Source organism: Schistocerca gregaria, chromosome 3, assembly GCF_023897955.1.
Source record: "Schistocerca gregaria isolate iqSchGreg1 chromosome 3, iqSchGreg1.2, whole genome shotgun sequence".
NCBI lineage: Eukaryota > Metazoa > Arthropoda > Insecta > Orthoptera > Acrididae > Schistocerca > Schistocerca gregaria.
In genome coordinates this window covers 82,252,854-82,266,507 of record NC_064922.1, presented here as the reverse complement: position 1 = coordinate 82,266,507, position 13,654 = coordinate 82,252,854, and the positions used below count along the sequence as shown (strand labels likewise).

The 13,654-nt window shown below is 43.0% G+C and overlaps 1 protein-coding gene across 8 annotated transcripts in view; it reads right to left on the bottom strand.

Moving 5' to 3' along the window:
* Positions 1–13,654, bottom strand: part of LOC126356058 (F-actin-uncapping protein LRRC16A) — a 488,103-nt gene that overhangs the window by 451,603 nt on the left and 22,846 nt on the right. For all 8 annotated transcript variants that reach the window (XM_050006760.1, XM_050006755.1, XM_050006753.1 and 5 more), the window contains exon 2: positions 12,118–12,215. In XM_050006760.1, coding sequence (XP_049862717.1) covers positions 12,118–12,215 — 98 coding nt within the window. The remainder of the gene's footprint in view (positions 1–12,117; positions 12,216–13,654) is intronic.

Genomic DNA, 13,654 nt, shown 5'->3' with positions numbered 1-13,654 from the left:
CGTTTTAGACACAAGACAACTTGCCTTTGTCAGAAGAGGAGGGGGGAAGGGGAAGACCCATAACTCATCATCGATGACGTCAGCATACCAGAAAATGAGGCCAGAACCTCCCAACACACTCACTGGAGGTTCTGTTGACTTGTTGGAACTGTTCAACACTTAATGCTCCAAAATCTTGGAAGGCTTTATTTTCGACGGACTGCTTTAGGAAACTGATGTTCGCCAACTGACTTTCAAGTCCTACAAGCATGGATAAAATCGTGCGGAACATCTTTGTGTGTTGGGGGGGGGGGGGGGGTGCACAGGAGTGGGGGGAGAGGGAGATGAGGGGAGCGGAGAGCTCAGCGGGCAAGCAGCAGGACCTGGGGCGACGGCGCGCTTACAGGTGGCGAGGCCGGCTGGGAAACTCACTAAGCCACTGCCCTGGCTGGACCGGAGACGTCGGGTGGCTGAGACGGGAAATTAATTTCAAGCCGTACAAGTGAGCCGCGCACTCGAGGCTCACTGCCCGAGTCAACTGGAGCACCTGCTTCAATGATTGCGCATTGCGCTTCAACGATTTCAACATCTACATCCTGACCTGAAAGAGCGGCAGGAATGGTAATTCATAGTTCCTTTTCAGTGTCCGCCGTCTCTTGGCAATACTAAATGTTTGCGGACTGTGAGTAGCGGGCGGTTGTCCTACTGCACAACTCGCCATACGTAAACGTGATACTTGCAGGCTTCAGAGAAGAGCGAACGTTGCACCAGGGCAGGACGCAAAACCGTATCACCTCAGACGTCCCACGACTTCCGAGAAACAGCTTATCGAATCCCAGCAGCCGTACGTCACAGAGACACAGCGTACATCCTGTACTGCGACCGTTCGCTCGGCAACAGACTAATGGCTCCATTGCGTTTCCATCCAGTAGGACAACTCTCCTTACTCGCTCCATCCATTTGGGCAGTTCTCGTTATTCGCCCTTACTGCAGACCTTGGAGGACTACATCACGTAGTAACGTCTTCCCTGTTAAGTTGTCTCCTTGCTTCCTTTTCTTTTCAAGTTTTTTTTCACTTTCCTTCCTGCTTCTACGACATATGAGAATTCTCTTGAATGAAAGCCAACCAATAACTTCTCATCCCTTTAAGTGAGACTGTTAAACATGTATACTACTGGTAACATCTGGAATAAATGTTTTTCTTCTTCAAAGTCACTGGTATCAATATTTGCCAGTCCGTAACCTACGACAGACTTAGAAACGACTATAAATACAAATTCAGCAGGTGTATTCATTGCTAAACCTAACGCTACATACTGACATGTATTTCATTTTTACGCTGGAAAAAATCTTTTATCACTTAAAGGGCCAGCAGAAGAAAGTTCGCCGGCCGGGGTGGCCGAGCGGTTCTAGGCGCTACAGTCTGGAACCGCGAGACCGCTACGGTCGCAGGTTCGAATCCTGCCTCGGGCATGGATGTGTGTGTTGTCCTTAGGTTAGTTAGGTTTAAGTAGTTCTAAGTTCTAGGGGACTGATGACCTCAGAAGTTAAGTCCCATAGTGCTCAGTGCCATTTGAACCATTTTTAGAAGGAAGTTCAGTCATGTGCAATTATAGGGAGGGGACGTGCATTGCCAAGTACCTGTCAGTCATTTAATTCAAACGGCATTTGTTACAGTTGCAATGTGTTTCTGGGACGGATATCAGTGCATCATAAACAATTATATTTTGCAACCGACGATTCCACTCCACCTATGGACAATGGTTGAACAAACAGAGACATGAAAAATATAGTTTGAAAATAGGAGCCGGTCCAACAACTGACACTACCGAAACAGAGCCATTCAGTACTCGGGAAATAATTGAGACGGAGAAACTCAACGCACTCTTGCGACTGAATCGTTGGCTGTCTCAACGCGACGTTCAAGTCCGAGTGATTACAGCACTACACGAAGCACACGTATCTCGTGAGACAGAGGTTCTCAATCGATGGTTACTGTAGTGTCTGCTGTCAAAGGAAGAGAAGGCTTCTCGTTTGAACATCTGTGTTTAAGTGCTATCCGTGCACGCCACAAAGGTTCAACTTGCCAGGTGTGACTTGATTCCACTCATACTACACAGAACATGAGGAACAACTTGCTCCTCGTATAGCAACGTCCTACGGTAGTCACTGGACCGTCGAAGTATCCCAGTCTTTAGAAAAATGCTAGCTAATGCCCCTTCCACGCACGGTCATCCAGAACACACACACACACACACACACACACACACACACACACACACACACACACACACTATGGGGATCTATCGCTTACGTCAATGTGTTGATCGCGTTTTACTATCTTTCTGGACACCAAAGACCTCCTCTGCAGGAATCAATAAGGATTCCGCAAATAACCATCGTGTGGAAGCTCTTTCCATTCGTCCATGAGAACAAGAAAGCAGTATAATATACCAGCGCCCACATTGATATCAAATTTCTTGACTTCCGTAAAGCGTTCAACCAATTCTCACACTATCGAATTAGAAACAAAATACGTTCGTACGGAACTGGGATGAATATTTCACAGAAAATAAAAAATAATAAAAAATAAAATTTCACGTTTTGTCTTAACAGAGAGAAATGTTTCGACGTAATCAATAACTTCGAGCACACCTCAAGGGAGTTATTTTCACAACGCAGTATATTTTATATAAATGACCGAGTGGATAACGCCTGTTCGCAGATGATGGTGTGTCAACTTTTCTAGAGAAGTCGCGACGCTACAAAATTTAAGCGAAATACAGGAAGACCTAATGAGGACCAATGTTCGGTGCAGATAATTTCAGCTCATCCTCGACCTACACAAATATAACGCACTGCACATAAACACGTGGACAGTTCCTTTATTGTATGATTAGACGATTGTCGAACAATCACTGAAATCAGTGACATCCATTACAAATCTGGGGTACGCGTGCGTGCGATTTTAATTGGAAGGAGCACATAAAAGTAACTGTAGGAAAGGCAAATGCCAGACAGATTCATCGGGAGAATCGGTAGGCCACAAGGAGGCTTGCGAAGTAGACAGCAGATGTAGAACAGAACAGCAGCAAGAGCACATGAGCAACTTGGAAGCCACAAGAAGCCTTGCGTCGGGCGAGCGCAGTTTGTAGCATACTGCTTTCTGAAAGTGGCGACGTTTAGCATACCGACTTGGGAAGTGCTTCACTAGTAAGAGTAACGGCCAATTACCCTGTGGGGGGAAAAAAAGCAGCGATGAAAAGTTCCTTACGTTTCGCTTTCAGAAGGCATAGCTGCAGCCACGGGCGGTGATTCGACAGTACAGCACGCGGGATGCTGTTCTGAGGGTCAACTGCGAAATGTTTGTGAGCCAACGCGCATCAGTTTCCTGCATTGTTACGCCATAAACCAGTCCAATCATGAAGCGCCATCCTCGCTTTGACCCACGAGAAAGGGTTAAATTTGCCGTCCCTCAAAAATCTATTACCTAACTGCGTCCAGAAAGATTCCTAGATCCGACCACTGGGCTGCAAAATGTGCACCTCCAACAGTCAATATATTCCCTGCACCCGTTCTGGTAGCTTGAGCCAATCAACCCCACAAAGGCAAAACTGGGTAACAGTTTAAAGTCAGAGAGACACAAAAACACTAAACTTCAAACTTAATCGAAAACTAAAACTGTGCGGCACACCGGGACTCGAATCCCGACTAATGAGGTCACGTCCAGCATCAACCAAGTCGTATCAATGATGCAGATCTCTGTGCTGTAGCGAAGAAAGAAAAACCTCTCCGCAAGATCAAAATAATGTGAAATTTGTACAAGAAATCCTCGCTGCCGTCTGACGAATGGCTAAGTTACTAGTTACGGAGAAGCCGATTGTTTACCAAAAAGTGTGGCGGGGTGCAGTACCTTCCTCACTGATGTAGGTTAAACTTTAATGTGGTACCTTAATGTTGGTCTCTCTTTACTAAACAATCGCGATACTGCCGTAAGGAACTAAAAGGCTGCCGCCTCAACCTTCGGATTCATAATCCCAAATTCACGCAATCATAAACACAACTAGCGGGGGATCAGACGTTGCTACATGAATTTGACTCGGAAAAGGGCTGGCAGACTCAAATCTTCATCTTGTGGCCTGCTGGTCGTCTACCACATGCGACGAAAGCAAAGGAACGTGGTCAAAAGAGAAGTCTGCAAGAGGATGCATTTCGACCGTCACACTTTACAAAGATCTGCAGACGACATGTCGCTTTTCAACAGAATCCACGAGAAGCAGGCCTGCAAAAGCTTTTGTTCCACTGCTTAATCGCAGAGGAGTTCACTCAAATGTCTTAGCTCTGTTCCAGCCACCTTGCATATTCTTCGGCGCCCATGTCTCTATCCACAAATATCGTACTGAGTTCCTTGATGTATTACTGGACAACATCGAGAAGGAAGCATACGGCGAAGTTTTCTGCACACAGTTTGAGAGGTTAAAACAGGTTTGTGGGGACAGCATGCAAGAAATTAGGAGTCCGAAGATTGCAGGTTGTGTAACAAAGCATGCTACATTTACTGTGGCAAAACTGATCACAAATAAATAAAACGGGTGCAGAGGGGGGAGGGGTGGGGGGTCGGGCAAATTATTATAGTGAATGTGACAAACTTTAAAATAAGTGTAACGCATTAACATTTGCAATTTCTACACCTAGTGTACAATAGCTCGACATCTGAGGAAAGAACGGCGTCAACCCCGTCATTGACGTCGCAGTCAGTCATTTATGTCGACCTGTCTGGCAACGGCAGGCGTCACGAAACTTAAGAGAATAATTTTAAAAACGAATTCTAGGGTCCTACAGTTGTGTGTGTAACGTATTACGGTTGTAGGGGGCACTGCGGCTTCTAGAGATGAGCCACGTATGGCTACCGGCGCTCGACAAACAACGTGTTAGTCAGACATCTCGTATTTTGCGTCGTCACTTGGGGGATTGAAGAACTATCACATTTAAATTTCAGTGTATCGCTGTGAGAAAAGATAAACATCGGACTATTTGTTTAAATTTTACCAATATGCAACCTATCGACGAGCAGCCAACGCGGATAGTTATCCAAGAACTCATAGTTTCGACGATCCCCGTTAGTTTCAGACGTTGCGCACACAGCAAGAGCACTACGAGAAAAAGTAGAAATGAGTACACCATGTAATAGCAATTGATAGACATTCCCAAGAGATACACTTACGGTAAAAACGGAAGTGATGCGTTGCAGTAGACATGCCGTTAGAGAGCTGTGACTAACTTTTTTTACGTCCGCAGAAAGAGTCTGTAGTGTGTCTCAATGAAGAGAGGACACACATTTTATCGCTCCTCTTATTACTATCGCTCCTCCTATTACAACATCTTTGTTAATAATATTGGTTTTTGGGTTAATATAAATAACTTCAAGTAAAATACATGCCTGTCTATTTATTTGAAAAATACTTCATCTAACAGCATCGAAATATGAGTTTGTTTCATTGGGCGACACGGTCAAAAAGATGCAGCTTCTACGACGGCTGTATCAAAATGACCATCGCAGCAGAAAGAAGAGAGAGAGATTTCCATTGAGAAGAAAATGTAGCTAAGAACATTTGCTATTACATTTCCTAGAAAGCTTATTTCAAATGTGTTTGATAATGTCTCTTTGGCATCCGTCCGTAAAAGCATTTCATTAACTTCCACTTATGATTTCATAGTTAAAAGTCATAACATTTCCAATTCGAATACTCTAGTTCATTATCCAGTCAGTAGTAGAAACATAATGTAACACAATCAAAAATCAGGAATATTACCTTCCTTTATCACAACTAATGGCGTAAAAGCAGAAAACAATTCAGGCATCAGTAAATGTAATACGCATCATCATATATATTAGTATACTCAGAGTGCTACCGAACACCACATAAGCTAGTAGAGTCCCTTATCGCACTGTCTACAATTTTAATTATTTTCGACATTAACATCTTTTTGACGTGAAAAGGTCGGTACCAGTGACGCCGAATGGGGGATGGTCCAACAGTCGTGCTGGCCCCATTTCGCCAAGTGTGCATTCGCTAAGTAATACTTTCGACTCGACGGATCCGGCAAATGTCCAAGAACGGGAGTCATACCTCAGAGACCAATTATCCAATCCGAGCGATCCGTATGTTGTTAGGAGGAGAGAACCTGCTATAGACAGGAGAATCACACAACTCGAGCACGAACGCAGGCTCACAACCCGTACCGATGCACAGTACGCGGATCAGGCCCACTTGGGACAGATGCTGGCTACGTTAGGCGTGGAGGCGTATTTCGTTAGCTAGCAAATAGGGGGTGCACGCGCAGAGTCGGATCTGTATTGGGGTCGAAAACGACACACCATACACGATTGACGTTTTCGACGTCATAAGTCCATCACTGTGCGATATTGTGTATTATTATTTTCACTATCTAAACCACCTCAGTTGCTCACAGCAGCCACTATCGAGAATATCCGATGTTTTCGAAACGGAACACTAATATCTCACGGAGCAATCATTTAAATCGTAAAGAAATATTAGTGACACTTGAGTTGTATTTTTATAGTAGGGTAGATATCCAAAATATGGCCGCTGAGCCTAATAACACCGCTGTGGCGCTACCTCAGAATTTCCGCAGCAACCCTGAGCTCCGCCGCAGCTCTTCGTCGCTGCCACGCGTAATGGAGTTGGAGTGGGAGCAGGGAGAGGCGCGGCAGCACCAGTGTGGGCGGCAAGCGCCCCAGCCGGCCGGTCTGCAGTCTCTTAAGAAAACTGATCCTTGCATATCTCACAGCTTTATTCGCGTGCTCCACGATGAACTGGTTACCTTATCGTTAATCCTCATAGTTATTGCGATATTTCAAAATTAAGCAAGCTACTGCAACAAAATCAAATAGTTAGCAATGAAAAATAGAGGTCGATAAGAATTTTCGTTTGGTGCTCATTAGATTACATGTTGCTGCATACGAAATGTAGTCAACATATTCGACTATTCTTTAGACTTGTGATGGGATCTATAATTCACTCCAATCTAGAAAAAAATGGATCGTATACAGGGTGTTACAAAAAGGTACGGCCAAACTTTCAGGAAACATTCCTCACACACAAATAAAGAAAAGATGTTATGTGCACAAGTTGTCCGGAAACGCTTAATTTCCATGTTAGAGCTCATTTTAGTTTCGTCAGTATGTACTGTACTTCCTCGATTCACCGCCATGATTTCATACGGGATACTCTACCTGTGCTGCTAGAACATGTGCCTTTACAAGTACGACACAACATGTGGTTCATTCACGATGGAGCTCCTGCACATTTCAGTCAGTGTTCGTACGCTTCTCAACAACAGATTCGGTGACCGATGGATTGGTAGAGGCGGACCAATTTCATAGCCTCCACGCTCTCCTGACCTCAACCCTCTTGACTTTCATTTATGGGGGCATTTGAAAGCTCTTGTCTATGCAACCCCGGTACCAAATGTAAAGACTCTTCGTGCTCGTATTGTGGACGGCTGTGATACAACACGCCATTCTCCAGGGCTCCATTAGCGCATCAGGGATTCCATGCGATGGCGGGTGGATGCATGTATCCTCGCTAACGGAGGACATTTGGAACATTTCCTGCAACAAAGTGTTTGAAGTCACGCTGGTACGTTCTGTTGCGGTGTGTTTCCATTCCATGATTAATGTGATTTGAAGAGAAGTAATAAAATGAGCTCTATCATGGACACGTGTCCACATAACATATTTTCTTTCTTTGTGTGTGAGGAATGTTTCCTGAAACTTTGGCTGTACCTTTTTGTAAGACCCTGTATAACACACACGATTATACTCGTACTTGCGTGCCCAGAAGATAATGCGAGAATGAAATATTCGTAACACCCTTGTATTCGTGTACACTGAGATATCGAAACAAGATTTTGGCAAATGCTTACTGTGTGTAACTTTCTTATCTAACGCGATATACAAACGACTACAGATTCTTTTTCATAGGAATAATGAAATTTTTTAAAGACGCCGACAGCTGGTAAACGAGAATTGTTACAGGTTCCTATAAACCATAGGAAGTTTTCGAGAAATATCTCTGACATTCAAAATTGTAAGCGATGTAAGAGTCAGCTATCGAAATGTTGTGGAATTGCCTCCAGTCGCAACAAGAGTGCCTTCGGAAGATGATTTTCTGTATGCTGTAAATGATTTGTATGTCCTACTGAACTTTCCAAATGCAGTCGGTAATGACAAAAAAACACGTTCGTCTAAAACGCTCAGAAAATTCTGGTGCAATGTTTAATAGTTATAAACATTTTTATTTGATCGTTCTCCAAGCTGTTGCAGATCCTCACAGGAAACTGGTTATAATCGATGTTCGGTGACATACGGAGGAAAGAGAAGATAGTAGATTTCTTTCTTCTTGTGTATTTCGCTTGATGCCGGAAGGAAAGCTTAATATAACGTCACACACTCCACTACCAAAGACATCAGGTGTTTGTTCTGTTCGCTGGAGACGAGACATTTTATTAACTCTTACAGTCGATAGGTCTTTAATCCAGGGAAAGATAATTTCGGCAAGCAGTCTTCCAGACAGAGACCATTAACCAAATGTGCTTTAGGAATAATGAGCGCTAAGTGGAGCATATTTTAGAAGCAAATACGAACTTCATCAGAATTTGCTGTCGATATTGATCAATGTGCATATTCTTTACAACACTGAACTAGAAGAATCCCAGAGTGTCCACAAGCAACATACAACAGAAACTGAGTGTTCTATGCAAGGCATTTATAAGAGAGGGCGAAACTTTGACAGACCTTCAAACGAAGCTGTTGAAACGAGACTGTTTCGGAAACTTTTTCACATAATAAATCAAGATTTTCATGTGTTCGTGTGCTATACTACTTCAACTCTTTAAGACAATGAAAGAACTAAGAGATTGAGAAAATATAATTTGTACTTGCACTTTGTAATACTGCTGCCATACATCATATAACTTATCCGCCGGTTCCATAAAGAACGCCGTGGGGGAAAAAGAACACACCTACTATCGAGGCTTCTGCTGGAGCCATTTGTGCAACAAAAGAAACACAAGAGCGAGCAACAGTACTGACTGCTGTCGGAGGGCAGCCGGAGTCACTCTGACGCTCTGCTCGCCGCTTCATTTGCAGCGGAACTGAGCAGTACTGCTTTGTTTCGCCAGCACGGCGCTGCTCCTAGCACAGCTCCGCTATAAGCGCTGTCTTGCTACGTGTTTACATACAATAATTCCGTTTTTACGACTAGAACGTATGTTAAATAACGATTCCAATAATATTAATAGTGAGAACAGGTGTGTGTGTGTGTGTGTGTGTGTGTGTGTGTGTGTGTGTGTGTGTGTGTGTGTGTGTGTGAGGGGTAGGGGTAGGGGGAGGGTAGGGGGAGGGGTAGGGGGAGGGGGTGACTGGGTTCCCAATATCACCCCTAGGCACTTATTTTAATTTGTTAATCAAACTTTCTTGCATTTTCCTCTTAAAATTGATTTGATTTTATTAAATTCGTCATTTTTATTGTTGTAAGGCTTGTACAAGAAGAAGGGACTAACTTGGAGCACTTCAAATCTTCAGACTCCATGACGGGCTGTTCAGGAGAAAGAGAGAATGCTGCCAAAGTGAAAGAACCCAGTCCGTTAAAAGATTCGCAGAAGGAGACAGTGAAGACGGAACTGCAGTTGTAAGACAGAAACTTGGAAGGAAACCTGCGATGACGCCTGAGGTAGAGAAGAGCTGGTCAAGTATTGTACGGAGGTGGAAATGAATTTGTTTGGTTCGGATCGAAATGATGTAAAGCAGGTAGTGTTCCAACTTGTCTTAAGAAACAACCCGCGCCCTACCTTTTCTAAATTGGCGAACACGGCGGGTCAAAAGTGGCTCGACTTGTTTTTGAAAATGTGTTGTTCCTATTTAACAATAAGAACACCACAGTCACTGACAAAGGCTAGAATCTCAGTCTTCACTCGAGACAATGTGAGTTCATTTAGAACAGAACTTGATAAAATCTACTTCAGTCCAACCAGAAAACCACAACCGTCAAAAGCATAAATGTGAACGAGCTTTGTACAAAAGAGAAACTGCAATCTACAAATTGTCAGGGCAGAGAGGGGAAAGCTAAACACCACCGTCGCCCAAACGACAGCTGCCCACCAGTATGTCCCTCTGATGATAGTTTTCCCCAGAAAAAAAAGCAGGACTTGACACTAATGAATGGAGCTCCTCTGAGCTATTCCAGGATATCATCCATCAGGATGGATTCAATGTGATTTGTTTTGCAAGTGGAAGAAGTATTTTGCTTCTTTTGTGACGATTACTACCGAAGACCGGATTGTTTTAATCCAGGTTGGACACCACTCACAATATAGAAACTGAGAAATGGATTTCCAATAATGAGGGTAGAATTGTGACGCAATATGAAGACGCTGAACTCGACGGCAAAACATACACTACACCAGCAATCGTGAGAAATGCATTGAGTGGTTTTCGTGGCACTGGCATCCACTCCTATAAAGACTCAGTATTTCCTGATGCCAATTTTGTTCGTGAAGTGAGCGATAACCGAAAATGCGTGTTTGTGAAGCTCATTGTGTGCCTCAACTACTTACAGATATCGCCACAGTTCATCTAACACTCAGACCTTTTTCACAGTGTTAAGAGCCAAATTAAGTCTGCAGGTGAAGATGAACCTCAATCCGAGTCGCATTTCTCATATGCCTGCATCTCAGTGCATCCTACAGTCTCGCCTAAGAACATAAAAGCGGTACTAACCAGCGTCTCACGAACCAAAGCGTGGAGAGATCAGGTACTGACCTGTTCTTATAAGGAAAATATGGGTGCCTTTTATGCTTCTCAGGGTACAAACATGTCAAATGAGTCTTCAACAACCGGCACAACACAAATGAGGAATCCTGCCACCAACTATAAAAGGAAACATAAAAGAAAGTCTAAAAACTCAAGTTCTTCTGAGAGTCACTAGCAGACCCGGAGGACGATCTCGAGGTGTTTGTTCGTGACGATTCTGTGGATGTCACCTGTGCATTTTGTAATAATAAATTTTCTGATGATTTCAGCGGAGAACAATGTCTTACGTGTTTTTCGTGTTTCAATTGGAATCACACGTACTGTGATGCACAGGGAGGGGACCGGAAAAGATACATACGTTCTTTCCGGCTCATAATTAACTCTTAAATTTGGTTTCCGTAATTCTGATGAAAATAACCCCATCTAATTGTACAAATGTTTTATTGTTTTCCAATAAAGCCTAAAGGAGTTGATTTTGTCTTACTTTTAAATTAAATCTTTTTTCAGCGAACCACATTCAAATCCACATACAAAAGCTAAGTCAGTATGAGATTTTCCATCTTTGAACCGGTGCTCCTAATTTCACATAATGGGCGATAATAGTAACAGGTGTAGACGATATTACAAAGCCACCCTCTGAAAATTGCCTTTTGACACTTATTAAACTTTCCAAGATAACACACGCTTCCATAGCTTCAGACGCGGTTTGGCCTATGGAAACCGAGGGAAGATAGTTGCTGATAATATTCATTTAGGTCAGAGATTGATTTTACAAACCAGGAGGTTGACGAACAGAGAAATAATTATGGTAGGTCATATTAGGGGCCCTTTGACTGATGTTTTGATGTTATTCGTGTATGGAAGTGAGTATTACATATACTCGATAATGACTGGAGTACTGCAAATTGGGCCAATTTGTGTAAACTTTGAAACAAAGCGACTAATTCCGACTTCACAGGTCTTACAAGCCACATGAGATTGATTAACAGCACAAAATGAGTCTAGAAAAAGTTTTCGATATTGGATATACAAAGAAATGTAAATATGAACAAGAATTGCTCACAGAATTCATAATAAAGAGTGACTGTCGAAGTGCTCTCTCTCGCTTTTTAGCTGTTCATTACACAGTGAGAGGACAGAAGTACTCTATCTCGCTTTTTAGCTGTTCATTATACAGTGAGAGGACAGAAGTACTCTATCTCGCTTCTTAGCTGTTCATTACACAGTGAGAGGACAGAAGCAGGCAGAGTCGCCAGCACTGGTCTCATAACTAAAGGTGCATTCACATTATAAAAACTCACCAGCACTCTGTTTTCTGTCTTGTCTCCTTTCGTCTCCAGCTTAACGACGTTCTTGTGCAGTATCTTGACATGTTTTCCAAGTAACGCTTTCACACTTTCTGCAACAGAAGAGAATAATTCATATAGTGAAGTCCTAACTGTTGGTACAGTCTTACTAGCACAAAATACACACTGAAATAATATATTGTCTCTCGTCGTGCCCTTCAAATGACGTACAGTCCTGGAGTTTGAAACAGAAGATCACAAGCCGAATCGGACAATCATTTTTGAAAGACATTCCGTAAGTGTGTAACACCCCTGTAAAATAAAAATGAGTGAATAAACAGAAATTTGAAGTCTAGTAGTATGAGATGGGAGAGTGCGTAAACCCGTGAGATTATGTCACCAAGAGGGTGGCTACTTTGGAAGCTGTCATCTTGTATGCATCTCTTAAATCTCCAATGAAATAAGGGTCATGTGATATATCAGAGATTTAAACAAAAAAACAGTGTAGCCTTTCCATTGCGAACAGCTTTATTCACGTTCTAATTACGACTAATATTTCTTCAGGTGACGTAAGAGGTGATGGCATTAACACAAGGCGGCTGCACTGAAGTCGCCCTAGTGCATGGAGAGGCGAGCATCCGTGTTATTGTGAAATATTCAACCAACGCCACCCACACAGATCACCCGTTACCCACAGACCGGTGGTAAAATGTAGCGTAAAACCCCCTGGCAATCTGGCACTATAGCAACCAAAGAGCAACATGGTATTTGCTAGAAACTCATTCATAATTCCCACATAAAAATTCCATATTTTGCTCATGTTGTAACACCTTTGGACTCGGGAACACTGAATTTTGCTGTGTTGGTCCACATTTTATCGGTGTCGTGAGTCGGCGTTATGTGGAGCTACTGATACGTTGGAAGAGAGACTATACATGTTGTCTCCAGAAAGGGCATAAGACATTCTCTAAAACCGCACAAGCAACCATTGGCAGCAATATAGACTTTTGGTTGTACGAATCAACTTTATGATATTTCGCGCAATACATTTTACATTTCTGTTAGAACTTCAACTCGCAGAGCAGGTGTAGATCTGAAATATAGTAGCATAACCCACTGAATTGTCATGTTAAGGTATTCACATTTCTACCGGAGACCAAAAACCACTATAACTTGGAAGCTGAAGGTTCCATAGAAATTTCTGAAGAGCAGTGCAACTTTTAAACTAAGATAATGATCTTCAGCTCTGGGCTTGGTGTACGCAAGTGCTGAGTGTTGTGCACCTGTTTGGATGAACGGTCATCATATGAGGCTTGTTGACACCCAGCTGAATACGATAATACGAATAATATCTGGCACAATCAGATCTACTCCAGTTTATTGGCTTCCACTGTTCAGTATAATGCCTCCTGATCTGTACAGATGTACTGCCCTTATGCGAGAATTCAACAAGATCTCCAGGAATTCTAACCTACCTGTACATAGCAACCTGCCACTTTTAAACCGTAAGAGACTGAAATCACACCACCCAACTCTGTGCGAAGCTGCTAGC